The sequence below is a fragment of the Ascaphus truei genome, chromosome 6, assembly GCF_040206685.1.
Source record: "Ascaphus truei isolate aAscTru1 chromosome 6, aAscTru1.hap1, whole genome shotgun sequence".
NCBI lineage: Eukaryota > Metazoa > Chordata > Amphibia > Anura > Ascaphidae > Ascaphus > Ascaphus truei.
The window spans coordinates 76,602,248-76,624,699 of NC_134488.1; the positions used below are offsets into that span (position 1 = coordinate 76,602,248).

Sequence of the window (22,452 nt, forward strand, 5' to 3'; positions counted from 1 at the left end):
TGAACGGCGCGTCAGAAAAAAGGACATTAAAAATAAAATATATTTTCTGTTCAACAAAATAGCCACTTGGTGGAACCAAACCACAGAAAAGTTAAAATATAAGCGCCTGCTTGTGTCACAGAAAAAGAACTACCTTATTCCAACTGTATGAACCCAACAGGCTTCAGTGACAAGTTAAAAACACAGGACAGATGTATTCTGTTTCATCAGAATGCTGGGGACTTACCCCTTCCAAAGCCTCCTCGAAGCAGGTGAGCCAGTATTCTCGAGCCATAGCATCTTCTGTCAAATCCATTGTATCAGGGACATATGATGATGGGTCGAAGAGCAAAGGCAGGTTCACCAGCTGTCGCTCCAAACGGTCCATCTCCAACATGTCAAACTAAGGAGCACAGAAGCATTGTGACGAGAGGTGCTGACAAACATGTTATCTTAGCAAAGCCACAATATCCTCAGGCAATAAATATAAAGTACCCTTAACTTTGCAGTTTATGACTCTATATTATTTACCTGACAGAAGAGTCTGTTTAATTGTCATTTCAGTTATGGTACTTTATAGTCCAACATAGTACAATGTTGAGGGCAAACATGAGATCCAGGATGGTTCCTAAAGCTCTACATTAAAAGTGTAGCAAGATGCAACTAGTGATCTCTAATTGAAATAAATAAAGATGTACCGTGTATATATATATATATATATATATATATATATATATATATATATATATATATATATATATATATATATATATATAGTGTTCGACAAACCTATATATTTGCACGCCCCGGGCGAGTGGATTTAACACCGTGGCGAGCTCCTATTGGCCCAAGCAACACATGTGTGGTACTAGGTGGTGAGTAGATTCCACTATATAATATATATATATAAAAAAAAAATATATATATACAGTGGTTGACAAAATCACCAAAAAATCTACTCGCCACACAAAAAAATCTACTCGCCACCTAGTACCAAACGTGTGCTGCTTGGGCCAATATTTACTCACCCGGGGGTTAAATCCACTCGCCCGGGGCGAGCAAATGTATAGGTTTGTCGAACACTGTGTATATATATATATATATATATATATATATATATATATATATATATATATATATATATATATATATATATATATATATACACACACACACACACACACACACACACACACACACACACACACACACACACACACACACACACACACACACACACACACACACACACACACACACACACACACACACACACACACACACACACACACACACACACACACACACACACACACACACACATATATACATATACAGAGATGGGCATAAGCAGCTGACATCAGTAGTGTTTGTGTGGAAGTTTATATCTGACACAATGCACAAAATCCTATTCTGCCTACATTACAAAGCCCAGAGGAAGCCTTGCAATTCTTTATTTTCTGCCTTTGCAGGTCAATGCTTATCTGAATTAAAAGTATTTGGTGGTAAAATATGGGTGAGCTCAATGCATCACAATCAGCACTACGCACATGGAAAATGCATCACCCTCACATACAAAATGAGTGCTGCATGACCTCCTAAGACTAGTATGTTGTTGATGTTGAAAAGTCAAGCTTTGTATTTAACAGGCCACGGTATCACTACAAAAGGTAAATTACCAAGCAGCAAAATGGAAGAAGTTACTTACTGAAAACTGAAGGTAAAGATGATGAAAGGAGGACGTAAAAACAAAAAGAAAAAAAGTGAGTGTGCCGTAGCCAGTCACAAATGATATGCTAAACTTCTAATGGAACGAATCAGTGATGTCCACAAAAAGCAGAGAGTTAAAAGAAATGCTTGTAATGGATTAAAGGAGTGATTGCTCAGGATAGGAAGATTCACTGAAAGTGGTTTACCTAGACTCATTCCTGGTGTAGTTGACATTTTTTTGGCTAAGCAGAACTAAGTGAACAAGCAGCCAAATATAGGAAGGAGGGAATTCAGGAAGGCAGTAGAGCGGAGCCTGGATAATTTTAGTTCTCCACCATTCTGACAGGTTTTTGGAGTCTTGATCAATAATATGTTGCCAGTCTGTTTGCATTGTCACAATTTCTGTGCATCAAGCTGCCAATATCTACACAAGAATATTTCATTTGAGTAAAATGTAGCGACGTTGCTAAATGCATAAATGATCTCTTAGGTTTGGGGTTAAATACAACCGTATTTCCTCGATTCGAAGACGCACTTTTTTTTCACATTTTACCATTTCTGAAACCGGGATGCGTCTTACAATCGACGTCATTGAAAAAACGGATATTGTTTCTGTACCAGTATGGCCGCTAATGCGAGTCAACTGAGGATCAAGTTATCTCCTACGTTGCGGAATGACGTTCCAAGAGCTCAATGGTGCCAACCCTAGCACACCGCCCATAGTGCTAAGGAGGTGGCTGTTGCCCTATAACAGTGGAAGGTGCCTTCATTTACGTTGTCATTGCCTGCACATGTGTGAAAAAGCCATTTAAGGTAGTGTTTATTTTTCCCCAAAAAATTGTTATTAAATCAATGGTGCATCTTAGAATCGAGGAAATACGGTAATTATACTAACAATTATAATATCCGAGACCTGGCTGATTTAATAGATACAAATCTTTGCTATATCACTCTATAATATGCATTAAGTAACACCTAACCTACCCCTATCAAAATCAGCCAAGCAGTGCAAATGCAGGGCAAAAAAACTCTCATACACCGATACAACATCCATTTGCCATGATGGATTTATAGCCACTAAAGGTCACACGTAGTGTACAAATGAGAACCAATAAATTGTTTAAAAAAAAATTAAAAATAAATAAACACACCAAAAGACACCGCTTCTAGAATTTTACTACTCAGGGAAAAATAAAGATATGCAGTAATCTGCATATCAGTAACATTACATGAGCGCTACGTCTATAGTTTGAGAAGGTGCCAAGCCTCCCGCCATTGACAAGAATGGAACTCACTGTGCCGCTTCGAGTGCGCTGCATGGGGTAGATGTCGGGTGAGGTGCTCATGAGACCAGAACTCCCAGCATAATTCTCTCCCCAGCTGTACAGGTTGGGATCTAGAAAGAAACCAGTTACACACTAAAGAGAGGTTTTAGCTTCATCTTCAGAAAGCATAAGCACAATGAATTAGTGCAAGATATACCAAAAAGAGTCTCCCTAGGTCTGCTCTCAGTTAGCTCTACTTGGAAGCATTTGAACTTCTTCCAAGTCAGCACAAAAGGGACAATTAACTCCTTACATTCATGGTTGAGAAGCATGGGAACAAGGTATTCGAGATTTTCTTTGAGCACAGGAATAACTAAACAATGACAGGGATATTGACTATGCAGAAAACTTTAGTCCCATTTTAAAATGCAGGCTGTCCAATTTTTGTGGTATGTATGTATGTATGTATGTATGTATACACACACGTTATGTCCAGAAATATTGTCTATTTGCTAGATTATTATTTTTAATTAAAAAGTCAGAGTGCTTAACATATTCTTGTTTTAGCAATAAAATGTAGGCAACGACAAGCTGTTCTTGTAATTATAAGTGACATGATTATACAACAAAATGTTATGCAATATCAAAATATTACTACTTCACACTTACCGTCTTGCTCCGCTCCTTTAAGAAATGCCCCAATGGTGCCAAGGTAACCCTCATGTCTGAGGAACAGTGCCTGCACTTCCCCCTGTAACCAGATGCACAATATACACAGGTACCCATGAGAACCTCACTTACAAAAGCACAATTTAAAAAAAAAAAAAACACAGACATGTAATACAGTATATAAATGCCATATCAGCTAGTTTGGGTTCCATACTTAAATAAGGAAAGAATACTTAAAACAATGTCAAAGTTGCATGACAACTGCAAAATTAAAGAAGTTCTAACAACATGGTTTAAAAATAATTAATGTTACCAAAAAAAAGACAATGCAAGAGGATTTCCCAATGAAGCATGTGATGGGTATGCAGAAAAGTAACTGTAAACACAATTTGCTGCTTAAAGTCCAAAGGAGAGGAAATGCTTGGAAGGCCACACTGCCAATACCATTAGATAAAATGTAACTTAATGAGGTTCTTCGTTCCTCTATGGCAGCATTGTACGCAGCGATGGACCTCTGTTACCTTAGAGAAGAAGTTTATGCTGTAGGTGATGGTGTGCATTGTAACCGGATGACCCCTGATAAAGAAGCCTCCGAAGTATACTTGAGAGAGGTTGTGTTGTTTAGCATATAGACAGGCCAGCTGTCCAATGTCATTGCTGATCATGTGCAATAAACTCTTTGCCATATCTTCTTTGGAGAATTCTAAAAAATGGAGACAATACATTAATATGTGATTTTATGGTATTTACCGTGGTGGATCATAGAATTAATTTCACTATTCTAAATAAATCTTGGATGCAGTGAGGAAAAAAAAAAAAAGTGATATTTCATTTACACAAGTATTTTGTTTATGTACAAAGCATCATTTACGTTCAGGTTTAAAATATCAGCGTAAATTTACACCATCCAATAAAACTATGCTAAAAATGTTGCTTGGGTACCTTTGTCTACAGTGGCAGATTTGCCAAAACTGCTTGCTATTAAGTTTCCGGTTAGTCCCAGTATTTGGAAAGCCCCTCCATATATATCTTTCACCAACATGTCCACGTTTGTGTGCTGCCCCTTTGCCGCAAGCTGTAATAATTCATCAAACCGCTGACAAGAAACAAAACGAAAAGCAATGTTTAAATGTGCGTTCATAGATACAGCCTCCTTTGACATGGATTTGCATAAACCTCTGAAATCCCACTTTAATTCTAAGGGGGGTGGGAGGAGGTATTCATTGAACTGTGATAGTACTGGAAACATACTTAGAAGTTTAATGAATAACCACCTAAGTAACCAGACAAGACTGATCTACAAGGGTTTTTCTGGGGTATGAAATATACTACTCAATATAGATTTGCAAAGTCATATCTTCACAGTCCCATCTGTCTTTCCATTTTTCAAAGTCTTATCTCTACTTCTCAAGACCAACATAATTTGTTAATGACAATTAAGTAATTACATTTAAAAAAAAAAAAATTAAAAAGGGGGAAACGGAAGCAATCCAGCAAGTTGCTTTGACACGGATATGCGTCATTAGCACTTTATATCCCTCACTGTAGCATCTTTAATGATGCTTGTAGTTAAATGTTTAATTGCGCATTATACAAATTATAGTGAGGACTTGAAGTGGATACATACTTATGAAGCAGTGCTAAGCCGTATGGCCCCTTACAAGCCATGCAAGTGAGCAGGCTATATGCTGACACACACACACACACCTCCGTAACCGGCTTGTAATAGGAGAGATGTGAATGGATGAAACTGAATTACTTAGTTAAATAAAACCATAATGTTTGAGGTGTTTGAAGACCAGAGCCCCTGCTCTTTTTCTTTCTATTGGGCAGATTGTGATATTTTAGCAGGTGTAGCATGAAAATAGTATGCTTCCTGTATTACATGTCATAAGTATGGTTGTACATAGTTTAAACTGAGGTAATATGTGCTCCGATAGTGGACAGTGTTCATAGAGAACACAGATCAGACTAGGTACAGCATTACGGGCTTATTCTATATCCTCAGAAGCAGACCCAGACCCAGACGAAATTCCCCATTGAAGTAAAATAAAAAAAAAACAGACCATTTGGTAATCTCATGAATATAGAATGGGCCACTAAGCTTTGCATTTATGCAGAGTAGTGTCAAAGGACAAGGACATAAAAGTGGCCCTGGATGTACACCAGTCCCTATGTGCCGATATTGTAGTTCTGCATTACTTAAAAGTTGTTAACCTGACAAAGGTTTAAGAATCTTAAGTGAAGTACGATCACTGGGAATTGTTCTTTGCATTCATTAGACGTGCGAGTGACTGTAGACATTGTTTTCCTGCATTCACTATTCTCAACCTTTTATTTGAATTTGAAATTCCTTACTTCATCCATAATCATAACACAAAAGCATTAATAAAAATATAACAAATGCATCACAAGTTAATACATTTCCCATTGTGTTTGTTTTTGCATTACAGAATGATTACTGAAATAATAGGGCCAATAGTCAGACAATGACGTTTGTGTGTTATAATGGAATTAATGAAAATGCATACATATAGGATTGATTGAAATGAAATACTCCAAACAAACACATTGATCTCTGCAATCGCTCTATAAATACTGTAGTTGCTCATTCCTCTGTCTCTCTTCCCACTATGTGTCTCCAGTCCACACAGATCTGCTTCTAAGTTCAATCAAAAGCATAAAGGTGTAGGCTGTTTCCAAATGAAAAACATTTTGCTATCCCCATATGATAAAATCGGAAATTCCAAATCTAAGCACTCACACTCACTCTTATTTATTTCTACAGAATTGGAACTACAAGATGCCCCAGCGCCAAACTTTGCCATTTATTAGGTCAGCGGACGCTTTGATTCCCGATACACTTACTTGTTTAGTTACCAGTGTTCTTCGCGAAATCCGAGAAGCCAACACGGTCGCCAAATTTTGCAGGCCCTCGCGGGCCAATAGGAAGTTGCAACATCATTGTTTGCGGCTTTCTATTGGCAGTCATTTAAATGACCTGAGAACACTGGTAACGAAGCAGGCAAGTATCCTGGAATCCCTGGAACTAAAAATAGAGCCGTTTAGAGCTCAGTCTGAATACAGCAAAACCAAAAAAATAGGTATTATTGGTGGGATTGATGCTTTAAATGCTAAGAAATTTTCCCGCTCTTCACAACTTGAAAGATAATATAAAACATCCTATAAGAGATCGAAAAGCTTTTCCCCCCATTTTGAAAATGGTAACTAAACATAGGTGGCTCTAATGCTGGGGTGTCTAACTCTAGTCCTCAAGGGCCACCAAACAGGTCAGGTTTTCAGGATATAACTGCTTCAGCACAGGTGGCGCAGTCTTCGACTGAGCCACCAGTGCTTAAGCAGGGACATCCTGAAAACCTGATCTGTTGGTAGCCCTTGAGAACTGGAGTTTCCCACCCCTACTGTAATGGAACGCCCCAGCTGCAAATCACTCCATGGTCTGGGGGCGAGAGGGGGGGGGGGAAACACAACACACACACACGATTGCTTTGTCTGACCTTTGTTTTTGTTAACAGGGCTCCAAGCCCCCAGAAAGTACCACCTCCAATAGAGCTCCCTCCAATTCGTTCAAACTTGTCCTCTGTGTCTACCTGTCAAAGAAAACACCAAATTACACATCTTAGGTTCTAGGACAAAAAGGAACTCAAACCAACCCCAAAAACAAAACAAAAATCACAAAATATGTACAGGACAGCAGTAGTCTTTCAAAACGTGATCAAAAATAAAGGAATTAGGTAACTCTTTAGACAATTGAATGAAGTATCCCTGCTCTGCTATAATACCAAAATATCTCAAAAAGAGTGATGCTATGAGGGATAAAGAACTACAAGAAACGGGAAGATTAAGCTCTCAAAGATGAACCTCCTAGAAATAAAAATTTACTTAATGTAAAAATTAAATCTAGCAAAAAAAAAGGGAGTAGAAATGGTGGTCACTGCTTCCCCCAAATCGTCGTAATCAACCAAGCGCTAGGTTAATAAAAATGTTATTTATTCATGAAAAATCGAAAAAGCATACAAGGTGTACAGCTCTAACGCGTTTCGTCTCCACTGAGACTTTGATAAAGTCTCTGTGGAGACGAAACGCGTTAGAGCTGTACACCTTATATGCTTTTTCGTTTTTTCATGAATAAATAACATTTTTATTAACCTAGCGCTTGGTTGATTCCGACGATTCGGGGATGCAGTGACCACCATTTCTACCCCCTTTTTTTGCTATACTATCTACCGGTTGGAGCACGCTCAGTGATCAGATTGCGTGTGGGGGTCCTTCATCCAACCTCAGCGACAACATTCGGACACGGGCAGCTCAACGTGAATACCGGCCAGCTGACACATGGTGTGGGACACAGGGTGCGGTAAGGGAAGCTATCTGAGGACAATGTGAGTATCCCATTGCCTGCACGGCATTGACATTTCATGTTATTTGGATTCACTAAGCTTATTAATCCCCACCCTGGCTGAGTCCATTCTCAACACACCGAATACATTTTACTTATTTACTTAATCACCCCACAAACACTGACACAACCGAAGGAATCAGAGACTTTTGCTTTACAATATTTTTTTATTACATCATTGCTAGTGACAGAGCATCGTTTTTTTTGAGGTTTGCTCCTCATTTTTCCACTAAAAATTAAATCTAATACTTGGAAAATGCTATGAAAACTACAAAGAAATGTATTTAAATTATTAATATTATTTAAAATATTAAAACCGAGACAGGAGCAGCGACCTGCTATCAATGAGAGCAATAAATAAATTACTATAAACAGTTTAGGAGAGGACAGATTTATCTCTAAAATAACTGAAGTGAAACAGTGTGATCATCAAGGAGGATGAACAGTGTCACCAGAAGTAATTAATAGCTGTATCTCAAGGTGAGTGCACACACAGGGATCAACAGAGGGGGTGGGGGAAAGAGATCCTGTAGGTTTACTTTCAGCAAACATTGTTGCTATGAAAAAGTGAAAGCAACACTGTATCAGAGTTTGTCTTGAGCATTCTAGCATGTCACACACTGATCACATGTACAGTACAGTAGTAGCACACAATTTAGGCTGTCTTCATTTCTCTTTTTCCTTGTATGTTGATAAATATTATGTAGACACTCACGTTGAGATACAGCCATCACTTGACCGTTCATCCTCCTTGATCACACTGCTTCACTTTAATTATTTCAGAGATACAGTAATACAGTCCCAATCCTCTCCTATTTATAGTGATCTATACATTGCCCTCATTGTCAGCAGGTCGCTGCTCCTGTTTAGATTTTAACATCATAACTATTTCTTTGTAGTTTTGATAGAATCTAATACTATGAAAGATGCTATTTTTACACCAAGTACATTTTTCTAGGAGGTTCATCTTTAAGGGCTTAGTAATAGGGGTCCTCTTAGTCTAGTATCTTCTACTCTCCAACACCTATAAGGGCCACTTATTTAATTTTAAAAAATATATATATTTTTTTGTAAATCTTTCCTGTTTGGTCTGATTGGCCAGTGCCCCAGGGCAGAAAGATTAAAGCAACTCAGGGACAACAGGGAGGAGGTAGAACTAATCTTACCTTAACTATCGATACCCCTGAGCCAATGTTAACTAGTAAATATGGAAAAATGTTGGGATGAGTGGTCTGAAATCGAAACTCTGGATCTGCATGCTTCACATAGACAAACGCCTCATGGGGTATGTTCTTCAGTACAAAGTTACATCCCTTTATTAGACAGGTCATTTCATCTTCCTTGTCCACTCTAAAAGAGACCAAGAGATAAGGTATAAATGATCACAGTCCGTTACATTACTTTGAAGACTCACCTGTGAGCATTCTAAAAATGAAAAGTAGCAATGTCATTCCCCAAGTGCAAAGCTACAGTTAACTCAGTTCAGTGTCAGAGCAGCCGAAAATGCAGTGCGTTCTGCACTTAACACCTTCGCAAAGAGGTTAAGAGTACAGGGAGAAGAAAAATGAATTGCTTGTTCCTGATCTCGTATTTTCGTATTTTTTTAAATAGTTAATGCTACAAATAAGTGATGTTGTTTAAATGCAAAAACCACTATATTAAAGTGTGCGTGAGCCTTACTGGCAGATGATTAAACCACAATGAAAGCATGGCATGTCCTGCATGTGCACGCAGTTGTTGTATAAACCTGTAATACAACATTTAAAAAAAATAAAGTGGTGTGTTAGTCAGTAGGAAAAGATTTAACATGCCTCTGACCACTACATTGCATGGGAAACACTCTGATAAAATCGCAGACAGGGTTGGTGCAGATGTTGCTTTTGTCCCAGCAAAAGCTAAATGTGAATAACAAACAGGCTTATCGACAGGATAACTGCAGCCATTACCTGGGCCCCTGGGAAGGGGGGAAAGAATGTGTTAGATTAGAAGGCCCAATGCACAGAGCAGGGGTGATGGACAGTACAGTAGCCCACTGTGACACCAGAAAGTGGGGCAAGGAAGAAATGAAACATCACCGTTCAAATGCAGCATTCGTCTTCTGTTAGCAAAAGCACTCTCAGAAGACACATCATTTCGAAAAAGGGAACATGGCAAACTCATTCAGAGCCTGTTATGGGACTAAATGTCTGCATTAACCTGCGTCTCTAGAATTGATGAACTTAGACATGTATTAGTGTTCTAAATGATCAACATGCAGTCAATTAGAAATCGGTGTGTCTATTATGATAGAAGATACACAAAAACGCACACATTGCATTTTTCATAATGACATGGTAGCATTGCAACCCATGATCAGGCAAATCCCTACTTTGGGCTTACCACACATCCTCAAGCTTCCTACAGAAGATTCCAATTGTTAGAAATACACCTACTACTAGAAAGAACACAAATGCATTTTTTTTGCATACACGCACCTCAAACAACGATGGATAAAAATGTAAAGTATTATAATTTAAATATTAAATATAAATGTCATGTCCTTCACTATCATGGATGGAGAAATTGTGTTGTGGCTGTAGAGAACAAAAGTAGGCCGTCAGTTTTGCTTCAAGAATAGTATGTGTGCAAAGTTTTTATTAAAGCATTATGGGTTTCACTTTTTTTTTTTCACAAAAGCATTCAAGCAGGGGGTCTTCCGAGCTGACCTGTTAATTTCAGCCCCTGAGACCCCATGCTTCCAGAGATACTTACCTCAGTAGGGGTCCCGGTATCTATACAGCCAGGGAACTGGGTGCCTAACAAGAAGACTGCTTAAATGTCCCGCGGGCCAATAAGAACATGTGATGTCATCTGGTGCAGATCCCTATTAGCTCGCGTGACTGGGATATTTAAACTGAATAGATATACCGGCACCACCAACGGAGGTAAGTATCTCTGGAAGCAGGGGGTCCCTGGAGCTGAAATTAACAGTTCTTCAATCCTGTTATTAAAACATTAAAGAAAAAAAATGTAAATAATGAAACCCGTATTGCTACTTTAAGAATGATGAAAGTATCGGCGGTTGATAAAACTGCCCCTTTGAATCTCACTTTAGTAATTTTGATGCAGTATTTATTCTGGTAACAAAATATAGTTTGTCATATATTAATGCCTGTGATGGTTAAATATGTTTGAATTAAAATGCTTATTTTTGCATAAAAAAAATATATATATATATATATATATATATATATATATATATATATATATATATATATATATATATATATATATATATATATATATATATATATATATATATATATATAAAAAAAATGAACAATTGTGAAAATCAATTCAGCACTACCCACTGACATGAAACAATGAAAACAAAATGACAGGATGTACTTCAACACAGGATGTAACAGCTGTAGGTAGGGCTCTGGTGTAAGAAGCCAACGATAGACAAACGTAAGATATTTCAGATATTAAGACAAAAAAGGTCACGGTACATGTGTTTATGGGCAAGAGGTACAAGTACAGCACGTGGTACAAGCCAAATAATAATCCAGGGACACAGATCATGCTACTGGTAACAATATCTTCTGCACCTTTTATTTGCAAGATTTGGACTCAACCTACTTTAATCCTAGTTTCTTCTCAATGAGGTCTTTGAATTTGTATGCTCCGCCACCTGTTGCCTTGATAACTTTCGTCTCTGTATTCACTAGATGGTCTTTGATAAAATCCAGGCATGTCTCTATGTAAGTATTTTCAAATTTAATGAAGTGGAGTCGTGCTGTAATCTCCTCTTGTTCAGATATTTCATACAACAGTTCATGGTCGGCATCCTAAAAAAAAAAAAAAATTACACACACAAAAAAAAAAATGTTCGTTTAAAACACAACCTAATACAGTATACGGTCGATGTTTTGGTTCCAGAGGAACCTCATAGGGCTAAAAAAGGCATGGGAACTGAAACAGCAGCTGTAATTTAAATATATCTTTTGTTTGCATTAAATAGCTTTTGCATGCTGTATCACTCCCTTGCCTTTATTTGGTCAAGACAGTTTAGACAATGTAACTTCACCATATGATACATACACACATCATTGTAGGTTGGTTAACCCAGGGGAGCGCAATCTTTTTTCCCTGCGCCCCGTCGGCTGTTCCCCTCTCTGAGCGCCCCCCAAACCCACCCCCCCCCTCTTACATCGGCTCCGGCATCTGGGCGCCATGGCAACGTGACGTCATGACCTCACGGTGTCACAATATTATTCTGACAATCCTCGCCAGAATACATCAAACCGAGCTAACTTCTGGAAGGTTAGTAACAATATATTCCAGCCATCAACAACTATGCAATATCATTAAGGAGGATATTACTCTGACAAATCCCACTGACATTGCAAATGCATTCAATGAATACTTTGCGGGGTGTGCTACTAACTTATTAGCAAAACGCCAAAATCATGAAAAAATGTGTTCACTCCCAATCTGGCTTTCACCCCAAACCAAAAACTATCCTCCTAAAAGTTTGCAATGAGATCCAGTGTGGAATGGAACAACTTACTGGTGCAATATTCCTACATTTTGCCAAGGCTTTTGATACTGTTGATCATGTTATCTTGCTAAACAAACGCCAGTGCTCTGGAATAGGGAAGCATGCTTTAAACTGGTTTCATTCCTACCTATCAAGTAGATCCCAACATGTGTCCATCTCAGGCCCTAACTCCAACCCTTTGGATATCACCTGAGGTGTCCCGCAAGGCTCTGTTCTGGGGCCCCTACTCTCACTGTTCATTAAATGATCTTCCTACAGCTTGTAAGGGAGCTTCAATACGCATGTATGCAGATTACACAATCTTATATGCACACAGCCCTAGCCTCTCCGACCTTGAACACATACTGTACTTCAATCTGACTTTTTGAGACTTGAAAATTGGATTTCACAAAACAAATTGTTTTTAAACACTGACAAGACTAACAATGGTATTTGGGACCAAGGCTAAATTTTTAAAGCTTTCAATGACTGAGCTCCAGATCAGAACCAACGCTAATACCATCCAAGCCCCTGTTACTAGTTTCAAATATTTGGTTATATGGTTTGACTCCCATTTAACATTTGGGATGCACATTGATACCCTGACATACAAAACCTATGCCAAACTAGGTGTACTTTATAGGAACAATTCCTCCCTAAGTCTGCTGGTCAGAAAGCGCATCGCACAGCAGATGCTAATGCCAATTATAGACTATGGGGACACAGTACAGCTCAACCACGTTATAGCGTGATCCGCTATAACGCAAATCCGATTACAACGCGAATCCGATTACAACGCGGTATTAACGTGAATCCGATTACAACGCGGTATTAACGTGGCTCCCGTTTTTACAATAAAAATTTCATTTTTTGGGGGCACACACCACACACCTCTCCCTCCTCCCTAGTTGGTGCTCCCCCTTCCCCAGTTGCCATGACCAGTGATTGCAATGCAATTGTACACACCACACTACTTTCTTATTGCTACATTTCAACTACATAACTAGGAACCTACTACACAAATAACTCTCTAGTCATATTATAAATGTTATTGTTTTGTCTACAGGGAATATCCCTACTATACCAGCCCCTACACTCCAGCACAGGATCACTGCCTTTTAATCATTAGTACTCCCACCACAGACTCGGGTTGGATCCACAAGATCTCAAAGAAAAGCTGAGAAAATGAAACAAATGTAGGGTTCAGGGGGCAGCCAGCCCATATAGAGGCTCCTCCTATAGGCGGCCCATACATCTGTGTACATGAGCGGTTATCATGGCAACCCTCTGAAAGCCAATCACCTGAGAGTGAGAACTTCTGGGGAGGGATGATTCTTGCACTGCACGCACACTTCCATTTCCAAAAGCTGGCCCCAAACAATGGTGTTAACCAATGAGAGAGCGGTCTGGAAAACCCCGCGTTCTGATTGGGCAAGCAGCGGTAGGTGAGGCTCGCCAGTGGCTGCTAGCCAGAGCCCTCCCCCAGTGCTGCGACGATGCAGCCTCCGAGGACTTCCCAGCCCTCTCCCTCCGCTGCTGTGCGGGAGGATAGAATGGAGCTGATCCTTGGCCGGGGAACTCAGAAAGAGCTGACATCCCAGTAAAGGCTGCTTGAGCTCTCCTCCCCCTCGCAGCTTCTCTGCACAGATCAACTGCTGCAGATGCTGGGTAAGTGCTGCTGGGTGGGGGCTGTGCTGATGGGGGGGGGACGTGCTGCTGGGGGGGAAGCGTGCTGCTGGAGGGGGGGGCGTGCTGCTGGAGGGGGGGGGCGTGCTGCTGGAGGGGGGGGGGCGTGCTGCTGGAGGGGGGGCGTGCTACTGGGGGGGGGCGTGCTGCTGGGGGGGGCGTGTTGCTGGGGGGGCCTGCCACTGCGACGCTGGGCTCAGGGAGAGACCCCCCTCTCTCTGCCTGTATCTCTGCTGCTGTGGGGGGGATAGAAGGGAGCTGATCCCTGGCCGGGAACTCAGAAACAGCTGAGATCCCTGCAAAGGCTGCGTGCGTTTTCCTCCCCCTCGCAACTTCTCTGCACAGACCAACTGCTGCAGACGCTGGGTAAGTGCTGCTGGGGGAGGGGAGGGGGAGGATGCCACTGTGATGCTGGGCTCAGGGAGAGCTGGGAGAGTTATCCCAGCTCTCCCCCTTCGGCGGGCGCGGAGTCCGTGATCGCGGAGGCCCTTTTATTTTTAAATTAGCGCGACCCCAGTTATAACGCGGTCTGATCGGATGGCCCCCAAGGACCGCGTTATAACGGGGTTCAGCTGTATATGTCGGCACCCCAAACCCACCTTAGCAAACTTGACACCATCTACAATTCAATATACCGTTTTGTCCTCCAATGCAACTACAACACACATCACTGTGAAATGCTCAAAGAACTAGGATTGATCATCACTAGAGTCTAGGCGCAAATTTCATCTTTCCTGTCTTGCCTTCAAATAGTTTCTTGGCAAGCTGTTACATACGCCTAGAACATATATTATCTCTTACTGTGCATGCAATGTCTTGTATATAATGTATAACCCTGCTCACTTAATGTAACTATGTGTTTGTAACCATGTAGCAATCATCATAACTCTGTGCCCAGGACATACTTGAAAACGAAATGTAACTCTCAATGTATTACTTCCTGGTAAAACATCTTATAAATAAATGAAAGGTTCGGTCCTTGGAGATCTGAATAAATGACAGTTGTACTACAAAAGTTCCTGGCGCCCATTAATCAACAACCTTGCTACCTCATCACCTAGCAGCCCGAATCCAGTCCCTGGGTCAAGGTAACCGATGCGAAGTAGCCATAAAATACACCCCGATATTAGGCAGGGAGGGTTACACATGTAAGGACAAACAAGCGCAAACAGATACATAGAGGTAATGAGCCTCTATCCATGCGATCTTACAATCTAGAGGGAATAAGGGGCGATGGTGAAGCCAATAGGTGAAGTAGCTGCTCGTTATGGACATTTGATCTGGATCTCTTTTGAGCAGAAGTTAACGCTACCTAAAATCCACCATTATATTTGCCACAAAGGAGATGAAAACGGCACCAGTTACAGGCAGACGTTTTGTTCCATTTCATAATATTGGCTTGATTCGCTGCTTCCCCTCCCCGGAGGGAGCATTAACCCCAGTAAATTCACTGGTTAGTATCTCAGGAACTGTGAGGGTTACCGAAGCTTAAACATAGTGATGTTTAGCATGGGGGACACACACATGGTTCCCACCCTGAAAATAAACGAGGCAAATAAATAAATATATACACACAGTATATATTAAAGTGTAGGAGGAAGAACTGGTCCCTTAAAGAGGCAATCCAAGCGCACAATTTTTGTTTGAACATAGCATTGAATAAAGGGGTCTCCAGAGCTGAACCCCATTCATTTCAGCTCAGAGGATCCCCTGCTTCTGGAGGCACAGACCTCCAACACGGGATGCCGGTAACCGCTCCTCTAGCAGGGTTCACGTAATGGCCACTTTTTCAAGATCCCGCGCCCTGCGGGCCGATAGGAAGCTGTGACATCATCTGGTGTGGCTTCATATTGGCCCGTGGGATGTGGGAGCATTAAACTTGCAGGATACCAGTACCCCGTGCGGAGGACTGCATCCCTGGAAGCAGGAGGTCCCCAGAGCTGAAATGAATGGGATTCAGCTCCGAAAAAACAGCTTCAATCCTATGAAGAAAACATTTGCAGAAAATAAATTAAAGCTGCCCGTTTGGATTGCTACTTTAATACACTGACAGATTGAAAAAAAATGATGCCATTTGTGTCGGTTTGCGATGCTTGATTCATATTTATAAATCCAGTGTATGTCTTTTGCACTGGTTTTGAAGCCAGGAGAATTGACTTGAATGGCAGTTAACGCAGGGTGGCAGTGCAATATCCTGTAATCTATTCTTCCCCATAGAGAGGTGCCACTAGGCCACTTATTAAAACATTTAGCTTTAATATTGAAAGGATGGATGAGAACAATGAGGTAGTTTGGTTCTTTTCAAATCATTCATTATGTATATTAAAAAAAAGGTTAGAGATGGTTGAAATAAAATGTTGGAATGGACATATTGAAATGGATTGGGGGGAGGGGGGGTCTTGGAGAGGAAATTGTTAGCAGTGTGCAGAATCCATTTGGTCTGTTTTGTTATGCCTCATATGTATTTCATGCTGTGTTCCAGAACTTATCTCTGTGTGAAAGAATCGTTGTGTGGTATGAATGAGTTTTGCTCGACAGTAGATTTACGACCGTGCCTGTAGCAACGCCCACATTTTTAGTATCAAGCAGTACCTGGTTCCCATAGAGAGCTGTGTTAATCCAGTTTTAATGAATGGCTTAAGAATAGGGAGTAGCCTTTATATTCTGCCTAACAACTTATTTTAGACAAAGGAAATCAAGTGTATATAATGCCTGCTTGGGCCCTCCCCTGGCAGAGAGTCTCATTGACTTGTGTGTATGATCATACTCTATGCTGTACAGGCAATAAACTACTCATTATCTAAGAACCAGAGTTTGCTCTTGTATATTTGTGTGCGCAAACAACGACATTGTTTTAGAAAGGAAAGGTATACAGGGACATACCAAATAAGTAAACATGGGAAAAATGTTGATCCAGGGAGTAATCTGATTGCCAATTCTTGGAACCTTCTATTTTTCCCATTATGAGATATCATTGAATGATATTTCACTGGGGTGGTTTGTTTGCCTTCCTCTGGATCAATATACTGTAAGTAGGGATATAGGATAAAGTGTCTGTCCTCTAAATCAGGGGCACGCAAAGTTTTCCCACGTGTACACCCCTGCCTCCTCTCCTCGGCGTCAAATGATGCCACGTTGCCATGGTAACGTGACATCACGTGGCCCCTGGGCACCATTTGATGCCAGGTTACCATGATGATGCGTCGCTGGAAGGTAAGTGTGGTATAGAGACCTTGCGCGGTCCCCCGGCATTTCATTTAAATGCCTGGGGGGAAGAGTGTGGGACCTCTATAACTGCCGCGGCAGCCCCCCTCAGTTTGCACACCCATGCTCTAAATATTGCATAGGTACCACTGGCCAAAGCTGTTACTTATATTGGAAGCCAAGTGGCAACAGAATGGGACATTTGGCCATGGCAGTTTTGCCGCAGATTGACCATCCGCCGCTTTTAAGGTAAGCTTTACTGTTGTGGGGGGGGTTAATTTAGGGGGTTTAGCGATTAGGATAGGGTGTTTTAGGGCAAGGCACTTCCTTTTGGAGGGGAAGCGACCGGCGGCGATAGGTCCCAGGAGTGGGGCAAGTGGTGACAAAGCACCGCCACTCATTTGGTCGCAGTGAAAAGGCCACAAGCAAATGTCCTAGACAGAGTGGCAATGCGAATTACAGGCTTTGAACTGAATATTTTCAGAATACCTGCATAATATGCGTACGGCAGGGGAGGCCAATCGTTTGTAATCAGTCGTTGACTGAGTCACCTGTGCTGAAGCAGGGATATCCTGGAAACCCTGACATGTTGGTGGCCCTAGGAGACTGGACTTGCCCAGCCCTGGCATAGGGTAACAAAATATTATGCTAAAATCTTGGTCGACAAGATTGGCAGAGAAGGTTTAACACTAATTTACAATAAGAAACCACACACACACACACACACACACACACACACACACACACACACACACACACACGGTAAATACAAGAAAACACTTACCTTTCCTGTGTGATCAAATGATTTTACTTTGGCTACTTTATGCTGAACAGTAGAATAATAGGCCAACTTTGTTAGTGAGCCACCTGGGGAGGAAAAAAATATTTAAGAAAAACAAAAAAAATACTCATCACATCATATCATAATAATCAAGAAAGCGGCAAGATTATTTGAATGTCAACAAAATGAGACAGATCCTGACAAGCCATTATACAAAATGTATGTGGGTCTGCAAAATAACCCACCAGAATTGCCATAAAATATTATTGGGTCATCAATTTTTATTGCATGGGCAATGACCTATAAAACATACACACCAATTTTTTTTAATTGAACAGCATAATTGCATTTACAGTAGTCAAAGCCACATAAGGAACATCGTATACAATATTTTGTGACCTGGTATTATTGCGAACCCAAAAGCTGCAAGAGCCACACAGGCTGGAATCTAAAAACCTTTGACATGCATTGCTGTGCCAATGTCGAAACCACTCACCCTGTGCCAATGTCGAAACCACTCACCCCTATACACACACACACACATTAAAATAGAATGATTGCACTGAATGAGTGACAAACGCATGCACACACACACACACACACCTGAAATTGATACAAAACGATGACATCGCCAGAGGTGTGGACCACCATCTTCACATGAACAGAGTGATCGGTATGAAGATCACCCCAGATCAATAGAATCTATTAAGCGCATCACTACTTTCAACTGTTTTCTGTGGTTTAACAGATGGTTATTTTTTTCTTTAAAACTCACAGCCATTCATAGCAATGTGCTGCTGACCCCTATTGCATCAACTGGGTTCAAGTTGTTGTGAAAAGCGACAGCTCACCATAGATATGATTGTGTACTTGAGACAAGTCTGTGCAAGATAAAGCGAGAGAGCGAGCAAGGGAGTGAGCGATGGAATCCCTGGGGAATATCCACTTGGATAAAATGCCAGCTCTCAAGCAGTTGTAATGTCAACAATATGTTAATTTGTTTCTTAGCAAGTGTTGGATTTGACATGTTCCGAATAGGACATGCCAGTTAAATTTATTTTAATATGATTGAAGCATGGGGTCTCTGGAGTTGAACTGCATTGATTTCAGCTCCGGGCACCCCTTGCTTCTGGAGGTACTTAACTCCGTAGACGGTGCATCACACGGGCCAATAGGAAGCCGTGATGTCATCCCTTGCAGCTGCCCAACAGCCCGCGTGATAAGGACCTTTAAACTTTGCAGAAATACCGGCACCGCCTACAGAGGCAAGTATCTCAGGAAGAAGGGGGTCTCCGAAGCTGAAATTAATGGGGTTCAGCTCCAGAGATCCCCGGCTTCAATCTTAATTTTCAAACAATTCAATAACAAAAACGAATGGACTGCTGCTTTAAAATGGGTTATTAACTATATAAATTGGAAGTCTGCTTTATTGCCTCCAGAAGCTTATATAACTCAGAAATTGTTAGTATCTTACCCCCTCAGTATGTCCTACACTAGTAAAGATTTTTTCAATCTCTAGCTTCCGAGGTTATCCTGGTAACCTTTATGCTGCATTGGGCACTGGAGAGCTCCATTTTAACCTCACGGACAGCTTGGCACAACACACTGCCACATACACAATACAATTATTTCACCCTGTAGTAGAATTACCTACTCACAACCGAGATGTATTTACCAAAGTGTATGCACGCTTTTGTCACCTATTTTATCACATGCATAAATAAACATTAAAACGCAGGAGTACCAAATACAGTTTACAAACATGTATCTTAAATTGGAATAAAACCAATTATACACCTACTGTAGCTTTAGGAAGATTAACTGAAGCTACGTGCCTGTCAAAAAAACCAATTAGATTAGAGTAGCTGATCCTTCTCAGGGTTTGCCTTACAAGGTGAAATGCTGCTTGATGGTTTTGCAAGGACATCACTTTGTTTGGCATCATCCAAGACTACAGAATACACATTTCTACGTATAAATTAGGATAATTATGTTAAGGAAAGTGTTTTAAGCAACTAACAATTTATGTTTGTTTATTCACACTCCACGCTGCATTCACAACAGAAATAAAGTACAAGACATTAAGTGCATGTGTACACACACACACACACACACACACACACACACACACACACACACACACACACACACACACACTATTTAAAAGGATTGCCACAGCTCGTGCCCACGTTTGACACCTTGAACCTGCTTGGTGCTTAAAATACAGATTTTAAACACAACCATGTAGGAAGTCACAATCCTAATATAATTAAATGAGCTACGGCCTTTCCCCAGAAAAAAAAATCAGACATCAGAGGAATATCTAGTATTAATGCAATCTATTCTATACACTCTGCTACAGCAGGTTGTTTACTTTCTACTTCTCATCTCTGCTACGGACTATAAGGATTATGGGGGTTGAAGTCCCGTTTGGAAAGCTTCAACATGCAAGCCAAACCTAAACAGCCCTGCCTAAACTACAACTCCCATCAGTCTGTGTGCCCGCTGAGGCTTGCGGAAGATGTAGTCCTCAACCTTTCACTGCCATCTGATGCAATTAGGGCGAAGGGCCGGTAAGAACTACACATTCCAGCATGCAAAGCGGTGGCACAGCGCAGGGAGGAGGGGGTTTGGAGAGACCCGCTAGTACCACAACTGCCTGGCTCTCTGCTTCAGCGGGTCCTCGGGTCACACTACAATACTCTCTGATAACCCCACTCCCGCACCACTTACCTATATCAATGGCAAAGTGCTTCGCGTTTTCTAGATTACGAAATATTTCATCAGGCGGCAGGGTGATGCTTTTATCCATACTCTCCCCACTCCTACCTCTCCCTCCACTTGTCGCCATGTTGGATATCCCGCCGCTGCCGCCAATGAGCATGGGAAGCTATGCGCACACATTTGAATACGCTCTGCATGTGTTATGATAATGAGGTGAGGTGTGGTGTGTTTTGGGAGCAGTCATGTGAGGGTGTGGAAGAGTCATGATGGTTGGGGACATTTACAGCTGACAGAATAGATGTTATTTCAGCTTTTGTGATCGAGATGGGGATGTTGAATGGATTTTCCTGCTGCTGCAACACAGCACATTTAATATACATTTTGCCAAGAAAGGCAGAACATTTTGCACAGGTTGTTTTCAGGCGTGACAGTGTTTACGGCGTAAGCTTTAAAGGTTCTTAAAAATCTGGTCCAACCGTGTAGTACTTGGGCATGAAAATTTGTAAGGGCCCACGGCGGAGGCATAACGACAAAAAAAAAATGTTATCTATATATAAGTAAAAAATAATGTACATTAACTGGAGTAAGTAGAACACGGGGGAGAGTGATATGGGTGGGAGTTGGTGACATGGGGATGGACTGTACCACTTGCACTCTTCCAAGGCTTTTGTAGAATCAACTCCCCATCCCACCACCTGGTCAGCTGCTTCCTGCGAAAAATACTGCCCCATCCTCTTACACTGCGTAAGTACAGGTGGCCTGTGGGGCAGTCTTTAGCAGCGAGCTGGCTGACTGAAGCAGAGAGAAGTTAAATAGTTACATAGACTAGGTTTAAAAAAAAAAGACGTGTCCAAGTTCAACCTATGTAAGTATAGCACTGGTCCCCTTACCAGTGCGTGTCCCCGGCTATGGGACGCTTCCCTGCGCTCCCCCTGGCGTAAACGCAGGTGCCGCGTGGTTAGTTAGGGCGGTGCGGCGAGATAGCCAGCAGCAGGAGGCACAGGGAGGCTCCGGCGGTTCTCCAATTGGTTGGCGCCGCCATGTTGGAGTTGACCGGGCGTGCACGAACGCTTGCGCAAGTGCGGACGGTTGCGGAGGTCATCCTAGAGGTGGCAGAGCAAGCGCAGGAGAAGGCAGGAAGGCCCTCTAGAGGTTGCGCATGTGCAGGGAAGTGGCACGGCGGCCATTAGGATAGCGCAGGCTCAGACAGGAAATGGTAGGCGGCCATTACAGAGGAGGCCATGCGGTCTCCATAGGCAGGAGCCTTCTGGGGAACTATACTTCCCAGGAGGCATAGCAGCAGGCAGTCAGGTGCTTGAGCTTAGCCAATAGGGCTGAGGGATTCTCCTGTAAAGGGGAGGATCTAGTTAGGGATATTAGCAAGCTGGCAGGATGGAAGTCAGTCAGGGTGGGGAAGCAGACAGGGGAGGAGATAGGTGTGCAGGGTCAGGGAGCCATGCACTAGGCCAGAGACGCTCCCCAGGCCCCAGAT

General features: G+C 41.6%; 1 protein-coding gene across 1 annotated transcript in view; it reads right to left on the reverse strand.

Moving 5' to 3' along the window:
• PANK4 (pantothenate kinase 4 (inactive)) overlaps positions 1-21,126 on the reverse strand; it is a 40,985-nt gene extending 19,859 nt beyond the window's left edge. The window contains exons 1-10 of the mRNA XM_075604877.1: positions 20,970-21,126; positions 18,240-18,322; positions 11,665-11,873; positions 9,210-9,393; positions 7,142-7,234; positions 4,566-4,719; positions 4,145-4,326; positions 3,624-3,705; positions 2,985-3,085; positions 227-382 (exon numbers count right to left, since the gene is read on the reverse strand). Coding sequence (XP_075460992.1) covers positions 227-382; positions 2,985-3,085; positions 3,624-3,705; positions 4,145-4,326; positions 4,566-4,719; positions 7,142-7,234; positions 9,210-9,393; positions 11,665-11,873; positions 18,240-18,322; positions 20,970-21,120 — 1,395 coding nt within the window. The 5' untranslated portion in view covers positions 21,121-21,126. The remainder of the gene's footprint in view (positions 1-226; positions 383-2,984; positions 3,086-3,623; positions 3,706-4,144; positions 4,327-4,565; positions 4,720-7,141; positions 7,235-9,209; positions 9,394-11,664; positions 11,874-18,239; positions 18,323-20,969) is intronic.
• Between the last annotated feature and the right edge of the window lie 1,326 nt (positions 21,127-22,452).